At 41.1% G+C, this 16232-nt stretch overlaps 1 protein-coding gene across 2 annotated transcripts in view; it reads left to right on the top strand.

Annotated features, from left to right (window-relative positions):
• Positions 1-5731: 5731 nt before the first annotated feature.
• ZNF827 (zinc finger protein 827) overlaps positions 5732-16232 on the top strand; it is a 135568-nt gene continuing 125067 nt past the window's right edge. Inside the window, exon 1 of one of the 2 annotated variants that reach the window (XM_084625673.1) lies at positions 5732-6140. In XM_084625673.1, coding sequence (XP_084481799.1) covers positions 6098-6140 — 43 coding nt within the window. In that variant the 5' untranslated portion in view covers positions 5732-6097. The remainder of the gene's footprint in view (positions 6141-16232) is intronic. The other variant, XR_014711244.1, reaches the window with a different exon arrangement.

The raw sequence follows: 16232 nt of genomic DNA, 5'->3' as shown, positions 1-16232 counted from the left end.
GTGGTGGTGAAAGGCATTGGCTAGAGAGTAAATGTCCACTGAGCAGTAGGAGCAGGTATGGGAAGGCAGAATCTTATTCCTTGCATTTCCCAAAGAGAGGGGACACTGATTCTATGGTGCCTCACTCGTTGCCTCCCCTCTGCTGCTCCATGTGCTGGGGAAAGCAGAGAGCACCCAGAAGAGAGGACAAATGATACGTCTACACTGCAAAATTAAACAACTTACAGCCGTCTCAGGGCCCAGGGTTACAGACTGGGGCTTGCACTACAGTACCAAAAATAGCAATGTAGATGTTCCTGCTCCAGCTGGAGCTCAGGGTGTGAGACCCACCCCCTTCGCAGGGTTTCAGAGAAGTATAATAGGTAAATGTGGCGTGATTGTCCTTCTCAGAAGCCATGTCTGATTTGTCTCATAATATATCATCTTCATCTATGTTTTTTATTTTATATTTTTCTTCACTACTCTGCTTTCTTTGTGTCACTGGAGTGGTGTAAAGGGGATGGACACTGGCCTCATCTCCCAACAGGGGATAAGAGGTGGCAAAGTCATTTTCTACACCCTCCTTTCTCCTACGCTCTACACCCTGGTATAGGGCTGGTATCAGGGCAGAGAGGGTGTGTGAGCAGAGCAAAATCCCCAAATGGCAGACAGTCCCTTAGGGACCATTGCCACTTCTCAGGGGTTAGAGCAGTCTCCGGTAAGCTCTCCTGCCCCTCAGCATTGATACAAAATCAACCAGAGAAGCAAGAAGTAGTAATTGGCTGAGAATCCCACCCCTCCTATGCTGCACTGAACTGAGCTACGGCTAAGCAGAGAGTCTTGCCCTAGATGATCATAGTTTGGAAGTCAAATCAGTGGCCAACAAAATGTTAACTTAAAGCAAAATGGCAAGAGTGAAAACTCTGGGCCTAATTCTGATCTAACTTACACCAGAGTAACACTGTTGTAGAGCCATTAACTTGAATGGAGATACTTCTAACGTACAAGATCAAAATCAGGCCCTATGTTTGTCTATCTGTCCAGACTGGGGACTGCAGCAATCCAGAGTTAAGTATCTACATTAAAAATGTTGTCACTCACAAAATCCTTCCTTAGAACAACAAAAATATTTGAAATGCAGTCCAAATCTCCTGGCTTGCCAAATTTGCAGGGGCATATACCCATGGAGATTTAAGATCAGCCACTGTGCATGGATCTTATTAATATTGATTTTTTAATAGAAATTGGGCTCTGTATCATCTGTTATATGCAGAGACTGTAGTATTCAAACAGCAGCAAAATGTAAATGCCACCATTATTGTAAAGAGTACATGCTAACATTTGCATAGCAGCTAACGGTATTTTGTGGCGTTGTTACTACAAAACAATTCATGCTAGTTCATTTGCCAGGTTTTGTTAGAGACACTTGCAAAAACCAGTTGTGCTTTGGATGTTAGATATCAGCATGACTGTGCTTTTCCTTCTTTGTGGCTTTCAGCTCTAGATCTATGAGTGTGCAGAATATATTGAAATTTACAATAATTTTGATCTTTGAGCACTTCCAAGAGAGTTATTTCAATGTACTATCTGCTCACAAGCATGGTGCAGATGCTTAAGAGTGAGAGAAGTGGCATCAGTGCAGATCTCGGATTTCAGAGAAGAACTCTGTAGTGGGTTGTTATAGTGAGCTCACAAACAGTGCGCTTTTTTGTTTTTGTTAAATAAATGTACTTAGAGATGTTAGGGTGGTGGTCTTTGGGGGAAGGCAGGGTGCGTTGTCTGTTTAAAAACTAAAGCAGGGGACTGAATGGGTTAGAACTGATGGGCTACACAGCTTTTCACCTTTGGGTGGTTCTTCATAATCTGTTCCTAGGCGATCATGATCAAAAATTGATGGGTGTTCATCGGCCTCTGCGAAAGAAATTGGTAGCCTCGCTAGTTGTTAACTTTTCCATTGTTCATTATTTAAAAAAAAAATTACACAATGCTATTCCTTTGCATAGGAAATCAATGGGACTTAGGCACCTAAATACCTTTGAGAATCTGGGCCTCACTGTTGAGTGTGGTGCCATTGACATCAGTAGTGGTAGAGAGAAGATGAGTTTGAGACCGCGCTTGAGGGATGTGCCTTCTAGAGTGGGTGGGATAATTGATGTATGCTTGGTGGTAAATGCTACACTTGATAATAAGGTAAGGGGTATGAAGATTAGGCCTATAGGTAAGATTAGATTGTAATATCGTCTTCTTTGCCCCGCAAAATGACAATTTTAATAAAACAAAACTGGACACCATTTCAGGAGAGCCCAGGAAACCTGATTAGCATTCATATTATACATGTACGCACACTCAGCTGGCCTGACAGAACAGTTTGGGGCAGATTAAAGGATCATACTTCTTGAAATTACTACTGGGGTGATCCACTTATTATTAGTAGTATGGCTTAACAGGGGGCCCAAGATTTGCTTACACTGGCTTTGCTTTTCATAACCACTGAATTCCCCTTTTTGTTGTGTTTTGTTTAAATCAGGGCCCTGGGAAAAAATGGATTGTAAGGTAGAAAAATAAGAACATAAGAATGGTCATACTGGGTCAGACCAATGGTCCATCCAGCCCAGTATCTTGTCTTCCAACAGTGTCCGGTGCCAGATGTTTCAGGGAATGAACAAAACAGGGCAATTATCAAATGATCCATCCCCTGTCGTCCAGTTCCAGCTTCTGGCCGAAATGTTAGCCTACCATTCTTAGGTGTCTCATTAATAACTCTTTCAGGCACCCATCATACTGTTGGCACTATACAAATAATGTCATATTACACAAATATAGAGCCCAGGCAGTTAGAATGCTATGTCTGTGGATAGACTGAAGTGGATATTCAGTTGAAGGTTCCAAGGATGTAATATCAACAGAGTATTCCATTTACGCTGTTACATCATGTATGACTTTGAGGCAGACACCTACTATTCATGCCTCAGTTTCCTCATCTGTCAAATGCTTACTTTAGCCACAAGGATTTACTGAGGCTGTATTAATTTGTGTCTGTAACAAGGTTTGTGGTTTGGAAGATGATGTAGCCATGGAAAGTATTAACTGTAATTGATTATTAGTAGGGCCTGCAGATGGAATTCATTTTTTATATTATTTAGACAACAAAAAGACTTGTCATTGTTTTGTGTTCATATATCAAGCTCAAAGGATCTGAGAAATCTCAGAAATGTGGTCAGTTGAATTTTTTCAACATTTTAAAATATTTCAGCCATTACTATCATGATGGAAGTTGAATACAAAAATTGCATAATATTAGTCATATCATCTGCCCTAAGCCAATAAACAAACGTTAAGACTGTTGCTGCATCTCTGATTTTCATGTTTTGCCTAGAAAATACAGCATGCTATATTCTTCTAAGACCCATGCAATATTTATGTACAGTACAATTAGGCAAGAAAGAACAAAAAGCTAAGTTGTCCCTACATGGGTTATTCACACACACACAGGACTAGAAACCTACAAGTTTGGATTTATAGTTTCTGCCGGATAGTTTGTTCAAGATGTAGGATTTCTTCCTCCATGGAGCAGAATTAGGATTTGGCCTCAAAAACCTTTGGATCACTGAAGATCTATACAGGCCCTCTGCTACTGTAGTGCTTGCCAATCCCAATGACCTTACAGCTCTTTTAAGGGATCCGTGTCCTTATAATGTCTCTGATTGCTGCAGCCACCTAAACTCCCCTAAAGAGGGTGTCAAATGAGGGACAGGAAATTGGCATATTGTAAATTAATGCTGACACTGTCTGTGTTAATTTGTGCCAGAAATCCATGCGGGAGGGGTAGAGGTGATATTGCAGAAAGCAACAGTCCTTACACCCTATCCTCTCCTGAGCAGTGACAATATCCTAGAGCCAGCACTCCCTCCCTATGTGAATCCACTGCTCTCTGGTCTCCTTCATTGCAGGGAACATTTGGACAGAAGATCAGTCCTAGTCAGAAAGCCTGTGTAGTTCAGTGCAAAAAGAGCTGCATATGGGGTATATTTTAAAAACAGTACAAGGGCACCACTTCTATTAATTTTAACAAAAGGTATGTAACTAAAGTCCCACATATTTAGGTATTAATATTAAGGAAGGACTCACCTGCCAAGATGTGGATTATAACGAAGGGTATTTTATGACATCATTAGTACACATTACTAATTTTATATAATATGTTTAGGGAAACAGCACAGTCTGGAGAACTGAGTCCAGGACCTAAGAACTGAGGCACTCCTGCACTGCCATTAACAGGATTTGGCCTTGGGCAAGTATTTTAACCTTTCTGTATCTTAATTTTTCCGGCTGTAAAATGGGTATAATGGTATTACTTAATTACCCCACAGGATTGTTATATTAAGTAATAAATGAGTGTACTGTGCTTCAAAGATGTAGTGTGCCTCACTATTGCTGTGTATCCATCTAACCGTATCTAATATGTGAGCGTTTTGAAGTTAGCAGGATAAAATGTAATGTGATAAAATGATGAGTCAGATTGTCAAAAGCAAAAATCCAAAAAGGTATACATAGCAGAATAATGCATTTTTTTTATTTTTACTACCTCTGACTCATGATTTATATTATGCATTCTACTAAGTTCAAAGTTTCCTTTCACAAAGAGAGAGCTATATGAAACAGCTGTGCTTCAAACCATTTTACTTCAATTGTAGTAGCAGGTTTTAGAGTTTAAATCATTAACAACCTCTTAGTGAACTTTTATCCAAATGACTGCAAGTCACAAAGAGAACACTTCTCTTTCACCAACTACCTTTTGTGCTTTAGTGAGACCTAGTCCCTTTTCTATTTTTTTCCTCCTCCTCATGTCTTTCTTTGAAGAAAGATGTGTGATTTGTGAAGTAATGAAAGTAGGTATCAGTTAATGAAAACTGCTATACTGGGTTCTTAATGCACATTGGAATTGCTTCAGGATAAAGCTTCATATACCTGCTTTACAGCAGGAAAAAAGTAAATTTCAGAAGTCAAGATTGCTGTGTGCACTGTCGGAGCATTATGTAGCAGTTAAACCATCCATTGGCGTGATCTAATCTTGATCCCCCCTCCCCTTTTTGTCAAGGAGTTGTGATTTGCATGCTGACTGCATTTTTTCATATTTTTAACTGCACTAGGGATTTTTAAAACCTGGTATTATATTATTGCATCAGTGCAGTTATTTATCCATCACGCTTTTTGTTTTTTTCCCCATATAATAATTCATTTTTCAGAGGGGGGAGGGGAAAGAGGTTATCCACACCTTTCCCCAATTAATTTAAATTGAAATTAACTACACAAGCTGTTTCTTTTTCTCCAAACATCCCATAGAATTCTCTTTAAAAGCTGGTAATTTTCCCTCCCCCCCCCCAAAACCCCCCCACACACTTTAATCAGATTTGTTTTAAAAAATAATCAGTTATTTTATTTGGTTTTATAGGAAACGTGACTGAATTGCAATGTGAACGGTCGACATATAAACTGCCCCCCCTTCAGATCGAAGACAACTGGGCAAATAATTTAGGAATTGCATCCTCCCCTTGTGAACCCTTCCTAAACGGAGCGCTTGCAATTCGGTGTCTAAAGTACAGCCTGGGAGCCTGGGGGCACCTTCCTCTTTGCTCTGCCTCTGTGTGTCTGTCTCTCTTTCCAGCCTGTGTGTGAGCTGGGAGCTCGGCTGCTGCCGCCGCCGCCGCCGCTGCCCTTTGATCCCTGCATTAGTGTTAGTTAGGGGCTTGGAGACACACAGGGAGCAGCCATAGACACCGCCGCACCAGCCCTCCTTATTGACACCGCACATAGCACACACTCACTCTCCCACAGATTAGATCCATTCCCATTGAAGAATATTGCGACCGGGGACAAGCCAGGTGCACGACCGGGGGAGGGGGAGCGGGGGGGACGAAAGAAAGAAAAGGGGGAAGCAAAAGAAACCCCCCTTCTTGTTGGCTCCAGGAAAAGCAGCTTCAATCCCATTCCCCAGCAGAAGAAGAAACCCCCCGCTGCCGGCCGCCCCCGGCCCCCGCTTTGTGCCTGCCTTTGCCCCCCTTTGGTTTTATTTGATCTCCCATTAAACCAAGGAGGAGAATGTGAAAAAAGGGGGAAAATGCCCAGGAGGAAGCAGGAGCAGCCCAAGCGCCTCTCTTCACGTAAGTGCCCCCTCTTTTGCCATTTTCTCCTTCCTTCTCTCCCTGTCTCCTTCCTCTCTGCAGCCGCCTCCGTTGTTTTGTGCATTAGTTTAGGGTTACAGAGGTGAAACTGACAAAGACACAGCCTGGGTTATTCCTCTTTTAGGTCTGAGCTAAGGCAGCCATGTTGGTGATGAACAGCCTTGTGCCCTTTTAATTTTTCCTCTCTCCCTCTCCTTTCCCCCCTTGCTTTGCAGCCTTCGCCCTCTCCCCCCCTTCCCTCCCCTCTCCTCTCCGCTGATCGTGCATTTGTGCGGGAGTGCGGGTTTCTCCCGGGGGCCGGCCGGGGGGCTCTTTTATTGGGGTGGGGAGGGGGGTGGCACTGGAGGGGAAGCGGCTGCTGGCGTCTTGTGCAGAATCAATCGAGAGGTCCGTCTCCGGCTAAAGGTTGCGGCTGGGCTTGTCGGCCCCGGAGCCGGGGAGGGCGAGGCGGGGAGCGGCCGAGGAGGGCACAAGGGCTGGGGGACCCACACACACGGAGCCGGGGCTGCCGCTGCGGGGGAGGCAGGGGGCAGATCGTGGCATGCGAGGTCCCTGCAGAGCAAGGGAGGCGGCGGCGGCGGCAGCAGCGGGAGGCAGCATAGGGGCTGCTCCTGGCCGCAATAAAATGAAGGGTCAGGCGAGCCAGGCTAGACTCAGGCTTCGCTACTGCTGCCCCAGCCTTGAGAAGCAGAGCTCGGGACTAAAGTGCATCGCAGCCCTCCTAGCCTGCAGGCTACGCATTGACACCGAGCTCACGCTCCCCCGGCTCCTTTTCTGCCCGCTCCCCCGGCTCCTTTTCTGCCCCCTCCCCCATTTTTTCCTCTTTGCAAAACAGTTAACTTTTCTTCCTCTCTCCTTCCATTAAGCGATCGGATGCTATCGAGCGAGGCAGAGGGGGAAAGAAACCCTATAAATATCGTGCCCCGGCGTGGCGTTAGGGTCGGTCTAAGGAGGGCGGGGGGGGGGGTAGATTTAGGGGTCATTTTGCTGTCTCCAGCACATATGTTCAGTGCCTGTCTGCAGCCCCTCCTCGCTGTGCCCCAGGGTTCAGTGTCTGGTGAGAGCTGAACTGCTTATGTGTCAAAGCCATGGTCGGTCACCTGAAGTTCACCAGGGAGGGGGAGGGTTAAGGTTGTGGTATATGGTGTGCAGTGTTTTTTCCGCCGCAGACAGAGTGCGATCGATTACCTCTCTCCATATATTTTTAGCTATCGGGGAAGGGGTTTGAGGCACCGCTTCCCCTCCTAGCCCTTTACCACCTCCCGGACACTGTCAACCTGGCACATTAGCCAACGCAGAGGTGGGGGAAGAAATGGCACTTGCAGCTCCACAAATATTTCTCTCTCCCTTTCTTTCCGCTGGAGCCGACTCACAGGGCTTGGGGTTGTGTGTGTGTGTGTGTTTATTTGCCCCTGTACAGTCCTTTCACCGTCTGCCCGCTAGAGGATCTGAGTCTGAAACACACACACAGAGAATTCCCCGTATAGAAATCTATCTAGTTCAGGAAGCTTGCACAAGTGAGTTCATGAAAGTGCAGTGATCTGTGTTTGCACCACTGCTGCTTTCCTCCAGTTCACTGATCTCTAATAAGGGAAAGGAGAGGAGGGGGGGCTAATCTCTCCTTTGTATGTATGATTTGGGTGTTGGCATGAACATCAAACTTCCACAAAATAACAACTTTGAGAATAGTGGTTGAGAAAACAAGATTTTAATTTTAAACTTTTGTGTGTGGGGGGGAGGGGGGACGGATGGCTGGTGAGGGCAGAAAATTCTTCTGGATTGACAGAATTTGGAAATTGAGTTCTGTGTGTGCAGATAAGATAGCTTTGCAGGCAGCTGCAGACTGCCCTGCTGGTGACCTTGACCCTGACCTGGTGCGACTACCCTCTGTTTCTTTAGGGCTGAGATGAAATTCAGTCTCCATTTTAGTTCACTTGGGTTGTGCCTCTCCTGCACAGACCGCTGCTAACTATGCTCAGTTTTATGTACTGGCTTTTCCTTACCCCTCAAGTTGCATGCTGTTACCCGCTCACCCCCAGACTCCCTGCTCTAGTAAAGTAACATTTGCTGAACTGAGGAGCAGTTGCCTTTGTTGAAGTACTGTGCAAAGCTAGGTGTTTAAACTCAGGGCCTAATTTGCAGAGTTTTTACACTAATTTTTGAGCTAAGTAGTGGGTTTTTTTCCTGATGTGTGCTTATGCACTAAATTTTTCTAAACTAATGTCAGTTTTGCTTGGTGGGATTTATATTTTTATAGACAAATTGCACTGGGATTAAAAGATGTTCTTGGAAAATAATGTATTAGGTAATTCAGTAAGAATTGTTCAAATGCTGTTATGCATTCAAAGGGTCCTACAGAGTTAGAAAATGTCTTGGGAGTCCATTGCAATTAGTGTGCAAATGCTATAAATAGTGACTTTTGTGACATTTTAGTGTTAACATGTACTAAATGTAAAATATATTTTGATTTTAAGGTTCAAATTGATTTTAGCAATATGTTTCCTAGATAAACAGTATTTACATACTTCATTCAAGAAGATCCCCAAATCTGAAACTGCAGTAGGAGAATGTTAAGGTTGCATAGTTAAGCACTAAAGTCTGGAAATGAAATAGTTAAGAATGTACTTGCAACCTTAACTCTTCCATCCATTATGCATTTACATTATGATAAAGTCTTTATTTACATAATAACTTGCTAATTCTTAAATGCAATATAATATGCATATGTTGTGTATCTAAGGTTGCTATGTATGACATATGGGCCAAACAGAGTGTATTAAAGTGAATTATATGGAAAATACACAGTAAAACATTGTTACACAGCATACTACAGGTTAACTATAACAGAGAATATAGTGAAAATTTGCTGACATACCTTGTATACTTAAAGGTGTAACTTTTCTCATATAAATAGTCCTGTTGACTTTAATAGGATTTCATATAGGACTAGTCTTGTCCATAAATTGAAGCACATATGTAAGTACTGTATTTTCAGGACCTACGCCCTAGTTATTTCTTAGTTAACAGTCTTATTCCTTGAATTGCGTTTAAGGAAGTCTGTATTGTCCATCAAAAAGAAATTGCAGCAGAATAATACATGGTTACTGAATAATGCCACAATTCTGTACTTACAGAAACTGACGACAGTTGAAACCACTTACATGTGTAAAGTTACAAGTATTTGCAAGATTGGGGCCTCAATTATTAAAACACATGCCTCGGAGAGAAAGTGTATAAAAAGTTTATCAAAGTTATACTGGACCATTACAACAATTAAAATAGTGTAAATATAGGAGAATGAAAACAATTGCAAGATGGTAGCCGTATGTTTCTAAGGTTGTAGAATAAAAAGTATATTATGTTGTTTTGAGAAACAGTATTGCCTATTTTTGGTGGCTTTTTTTTTTATGAACAAGAAATTCCATAATTAAAGTTTTTAGCTAGACATGGCCAGAATGCCTACCCTTCCCCACCTTACAAAATACAGTGAATGCTTCTTTCCTACTTTTAAAGGTGCAAATTAATAAGGCTAAGGTTTAACAAATTGCTGTGGAGCCCGTGGCTCAGTCGCTACCCATCCTCACTAAATTTTTCACAGCCATGTGTAGCATAGTCTTTCTTAATTTACAAACCTAGTTATATTACCTTTATTAAAAACTTGCCATGCATGTGGAGAGTGTGGTTTTCAAATGCTCATAACTCCCATAAATCAATCAGTTTCAACTGGAACACTCAAAGGCTGTCTCCTCAATGAGGGATATTTCCATAGCATAGCTACTTCAGTGCTTAGAGATAATTAAAAGAAAAAGTTGTAGGTGTGTGTTTTAAAATGGAGAAAATATTTTCTTGTTTACTTCCTCCCCTCATTTTGAATTGTTTTTTCTTGGATTTTCCAACAAAAATTCACGTTCTGGCAGAAAGTGGAAACATGCCTTACTGGAAACATGGCAGTCTGAAAAGTGAAAGTTTCAGAAAGTAGTGAGGCTTGAAACAGGTGATTAGAATGTCCACTTTCAAGTCACCTTTACTATAGCAGTCACTATTGCTTTGACTTTAATTCAGTTTCAAGGGCTTACAGGAAGTGCAAAATGCAAACTAGTAGACTGATATTATATAAGTTCAAACTAAATTTGTAAGACTGATCTGGACAATGTCCTCCTAAATGTTAAATGGCTATTGTCTGAGGAATGTATTTAATCAAGTACAAACTTCAATATAACTCTTTGTTGAATCTATTTTGCCAATTAAGTAAATGTAATTGTGGCACTATATTGGTACAAACAGCATAGTTGAATTTTTAGGAGGAGCCTCATAACTGTTCAGTCATCATGCCTAGGATACAGTCCTGAACATTCCCTTATACGAAGGGTTCTCAGACTGGGGGTCCGGACCCCTCAGGGGGTCACGAGGTTATTACATGGGGTGGGGGGTCATGAGGTGTCAGCCTCCAGCATTTATAATGGTGTTAAGTGTTTTTAATTTATAAGGGGCGTCGCGCTCAGAGGCTTGCTATGTGAAAGGGGTCACCAGTACAATAGTTTGAGAACCACTGCCTTATACTATTCTGAAACTGAATTTCAACTGACTCATATTCTACACCTAATTTACCGCATGTTCCATTTAGCCTTGTTATCTCATTTTTTGTTGTAGTAATTTATTGACAAAGAGCGTAAAGAAAATGTTGCTAGATAAATTCAATATTATTTAAAGTTTCTTTCTTTTTTCTCTTTCTATTCTTTGTTTGTTTGGGGATTTGATAGTTTGAGACTACAGTAGGCATTATGGATGGGACTTTCAAAAGGCTCCCCATACGTCACAACAGTCTTTTGCCTTCGTGCAGGAATCTAGAGCTGCCAGTGAAAAGGACTTTTATCAGCAACAGGAGTCTCTCTCTTTTAATAGTATTTATTACCTTACTAGCAGACATCACATGTACATGGAGAAGCTTTTAACATAGTTTCTATTTATTATTTTTAACCTCTTGCCACGGCGGGGGTCATGGTATAGCTCATTGCTGACAAGAGAATACATGTAGGGAAAATTATTATTCTTAGTGAATTTGGGTTAATAATTTCATTGCTATCATCGTAGTTAACCTTGTGGTATTGTAGTGCATCTTTTACCTAAAGAGCAATGTGAGATGCATACAGTGTTGTCTGCATTGCTCCACCTAAAAAAAACATTGATCTTGTTTGGTCCCTCCCATTGTTTTCCTTGAGGAAGAAAGATCACATAAATAAAGTATGCCCAAATAAATTAGATACCTACTTCAAACCACAAAAAGAAAAAGAATCAACCTCTTATGATTGTATTTTTAAAAATAATTTCTCAGCATTACACTGGGACACTTGTCAAAAGTCAGACAATGGTAGTACGTGTCTTAGTGTTGTGCGATAGCACAAAACATTAATAAATCATGTTGCCAGAGCATAAATTAGACTGCCCAAGAGCCAGCTTTGGAGCTCACTGAGCCATGTACAATTTTAGGATCTTTTGAATGAAATTTGGGACAGGGTGGGGATGCAAATTAGCGTAAAGTACAAATGCAACTTTTTACAGCCCCAACAGAAGGAACCACTGTGGTGGAGTGGTGTGGAGGGTTGGGGTATGGAGACATCAGAACAGAATGCATTCTTTTAAATATATGAGAAAATTAATTTAACCTCACCTTTTGCAGAAGAGTGATTTTCTTCTTTCTTTTTCATATGTAAGAAGGTAGGGATGGAGGGAATTAAGGAAATAAATAAAACCGAACAGCCCAAGAGGAGCTGGTCTGTTCAGAATGAAGTATTAGTAATTTCCTATAATTTAATCAGACCAGATCCCAGAACAAGATAATGAGAGCTTGACCTACAAAAGAGAACTTTTTGGAAGTTAAAAGGTTTTTTAGCATGACGTTTCATAAGCCATGTGATTTGTCATGAAGCACCATATATGAGACTATTTTTGTTTTACCCCTATTGAAAGAAATCAAGATCTAGACATCAGTTCAGATGTCTATGAAGAGGTAGTTTGGCTTACTCCTAGAATCCCTTCACAGTTATATTTTAGTTAAGCTACTGCACAGTCATACTTGAGTGTATTTTGTAAATAATGATGTTTCTGTTGTAATGGGAATTTTCTGTTGTTTAGTTTGCTAGGTGTAGTACTGTAATGAATACCATTTAGGTATTAGTGTAAAAAACACTTCATGGTGTAAGGAGGCTGAAAGATCTACTGATATATTTTATAAGAAAATGTTTGCAAAAGCCTAGACTTCAAAGTAGCTAACAGTACATGATGAACTCCAGTTTGAGGGTTTTCTCTTTTATTTTTTTCTCCTACAAGCAAGTCTTGTATTTTCATGCTAAGTTTGTAAATTACATTTTTATGGCATGAAAGTAAAGTACATGTCTAGATGCTGAAGCAAAAAGTCCCAGGTAGGTGAATATTATCATTCCCTAAAGCCTACTTTTAGAGGGAATTTCTTCCACTAGAAAATAGTTTCGAAATTAAAATAATAAAACTTAGGCTTGATTCTGATCTTAGATACATGGGTACATGTTGCTGAGTATCTTGTAAAATCAGCTACTGGATCTACACACATACATTGCAGTGTAGCTGATTTTACAAAATGTTCAGTGATACACAGCCAGAGATCTGTGATAAGAATATGTCCTTTAGGAGCTTTCTTTTCACAGATTGACTGAGGGGCATAGTTAAATGCAGTAAGTGTTATGCTCCCAAGAGGCAGTTTTTCTTTTTCAGATGTATCTGTGTCAGCATGAACAGTCTGACTTCCTCTTGGGTCAAGACACTAAAGTTTTTTGGGTGCTTAATTCCAATCTCAGTCAACTCAGAGGTGCAGTCCTGGCCCTTAAAGTTATTCCTATCCTACAGAGGATTTCCTGCTGTGCGTACAATATTTAGAATAGAATACAAGATTTGATTGAATAATAGACTCCCTGGTTAAAATAAACAAAATACCCACTCCTTTTCTGCAGGACAGGTTGAATTTTAATACTCCAGACTGAGAAACAAAGAAGAGGAAAAAGCAGACTTCATGAAGCAGGGCCTTTTCTCCTTTTGTTCCAGCACTTTGGCAGCACAAATGGAATGGGGGAGTGGGTAGAACTGATGAAGACTAACTTATGTAGCAGGCAAAAGCACAAGAAGAGAAGTTAGGTGTTAGGACAAACTGTTTACAAGACCTGTCAGGAAACCAAATTCTCTTTTCCTTTGCTCCCTCCGTCCCTGTCCCAAGTGCAGAAAAAGAGTAAGAATCAGTCACTAGTTGCCAGGTCTGCCTTTGAAATAGTGGCCTAGATGTGAAATGTTCTGCCTGTAATTCAAAAGCCAGACAAAACACTGGAACTTGCACATAGGCTCCCATTCCCTATATCTGAAGCAGGGGAGCAAATTCAAGGTCAAGGAAGGAGCTGGGAGAGGGATCTTCACACTTGTCAGTCAGGAGGCCTGGGATGGAGACACCTGTAGGGAGCAGGAGCCGGGTGAAGGGAAGCCTCAGCTGAGTAGGGCCCTAGCCCTGGAGGAAGGGGTATAAGGATGGCAAAGCCCTGGAGACAAAGGCTAGACAAGACTTTGAGACTGGGCTGCTTTGAGCTGTTCTGAATCTATGTTTCTGCGTTAACAAAGAAAAGCCCAGATCAAAGGAACTGGAGCAGTGCACCAGTGCAGTTGTTTGGGTCACTATTTCACTCTTCTTGCTGGTGGATCAGCCTGCCAACTTACAAGAACATTTACCGCTTACTGTAGAACTTCAGAGTTACAAACACTTTGGGAATGGAGGTTGTTTGTAACTCTGAAATGTTTGTAATGCTGAACAAAATGTTATGGTTGTTCTTAAAAGTTTACAACTGAACAGTGACTTAATACAGCTTTGAAACTTTATTATGCAGAAGAAAAATGCTGCTTTTAACCATCTTAATTTAAATGAAACAAGCACAGAAACAGTTTCCTTACCTTGTCAAATCCTTTTTTTAAAATTTCCCTTTATTTTTTTTAGTAACTTACATTTAACACAGTACTGTACTGTATTTGCTTTTTCTTTTTTGGGGGGGTCTCTGCTGCTGCCTGATTGTGCACCTCCTATTCCAAATTAGGTATGTGGTTGACCGATCAGTTCTTAACTCTGAGGTTCTACTGTACTACACGTTCTACTTGTAATGTAACTTCTTCTACCCTGGCATTTCTCATATTCTGGGTCCCTTACCAGACACCAGTGTAAGATAGAGCAACCTTACGGCTGTTCTAATTTATACTCTGCTTCCCATGGGCCCAGAACCAGTGCATTCTAAGCATACTCTGATTCATCCCTTTTTCTGGGAACTGACGTAGAACCCTTTTGCCACTTCTACACTGAGAAGGGAAACCCTCTGCACAGGGGCTATTCTGAGGGGGCATCTTCTGTCCACTTTTAATGTCCCTTTAAACTGGTGTAAAAGGGCCTTTGCAAAAAGTGTGAATCAGACTCTTGAAATCATCGTATTTGAAGGCAGTTTAGCGGCCTGTATGAAATGAGTTGATAAACTCAGTAGCGTTCCTAAAGGAGAAGTGTGCATATATATTTTTTAAAAGATCACACTTGGTGCACTTGTTGACTGTATCAGCAGAGAAGCCAAAGACTGGGCATGAAGAGGAAACTTCCCTCGCTCCTTGATGTGGTTCCCTCCAGGTCAGAGTTTAGATGCGTTGTTAGGGCAGGATGAAGAAATGCATTGCTGTTGTTTATGCAGTACCTGTTCTGTGGGTAATTACAAGACTTTATTTTCCTGTATCAGCAAGTTGGGATGAAATCTAGATTCTCTTTAAAATAAAACAAGGTTTGAGAAAAGAACGTCTTTTATTCAGTCCTAGAATGTTGATTATACGACCTCTGAACTCTGTCAAGGGTCGAAAGCTGGGGCAGTGTCTTAAACAGCATGTCGAAGAGTGAGCAATGCCTATTTCACATGGAGAGGACTGCTTCACTGTTTTAGCCTATAACTATGGGTAGCTTCCTAATCCTCTCTTGTTTGGCTCTGCTTGTTAACCCCAGCAATCCTCTCAGGGGCACAGAAAGCAGCTGTCTTTGGTAGAAAACACAGCACGACAAAAAAAACTCTTCTTGAAATTTCCCATAGATACGTACCAGAATGCCTTCACTGTGTGGGAAAAATTAAAAACACAAAGAACATAATTTACCATGTTCTAATCTGACTTTAGGAAACAGCAAAGTCAAATTACAGTGAGCTAGATTTCTGTGACATTTATAGCATATAGGATTAATTTCACCATCAAGAGGCAGGAACAGCACAACCTGAAACCATTGTCTCTGAACCCATGGGAATGCTACCAGACTTAAAGTACCATGAGTGAGCAGGAGAGAGAACAAAAGTAAATATTTTAAATAGTAAATCAGCTTCATATTATTTACGAGAGATATAGCAGTAGAAATTAAATTAGCAAAATGAAACACAAACCAATTAAAAACAAACATCTCTGTTAGAGCTGCCATGCTGTCTTGATGTCACCTGTTATGCTTGAGTATTGCAGTGCATATGGTATATGAGATCACCTTTTACTTTGTGACCCCTTGATAGAGGACGTGAGCACAATAAGGATAATTAAGGCCACTGTAGCAGCTTGAGCTTGTTTTGTTTATCTCAGCCTAAATACTATGGTAACAAGGTTTTTTAATTGATTTCCTTGGTTGTTTTATTAGACTGATCACTTGAATTACCATTACAAAGCTAGTTTCTAGCAATAACTCCAAATACTACAGTAGCACTAGTAAGATTTAGTGTTTTGAACCATTACTGTAGAAAACTGGTGTTTTTTTATAAAAAGGAAACTATTAATTACAACATACGCTCTATAGCTACTTTTTAAACTTTAAATATTTGAATAATATAATTCCACTGAATTCAAATTAACTTTATTTTTAAATTACAACTTAAAACTAACAGCATTGTCATCTAGGGGCCAGATTCACAGGCTCACTCTGCTCCTTTTGCATTGCTAAGATGATGTAACAGCAGTGGAAGCTGTTTGTGCGTTCCTAGCTGGGGATGGTATTGGGGAGTTCCCAGA

The sequence above is a fragment of the Lepidochelys olivacea genome (genome assembly GCF_965140295.1).
Source record: "Lepidochelys olivacea isolate rLepOli2 genome assembly, chromosome: 4".
In the NCBI taxonomy this organism is placed as follows: Eukaryota; Metazoa; Chordata; order Testudines; family Cheloniidae; genus Lepidochelys; species Lepidochelys olivacea.
The sequence above is the reverse complement of the archived record's forward strand: the minus strand, read 5'-3'. Positions and strand labels throughout refer to the sequence as shown.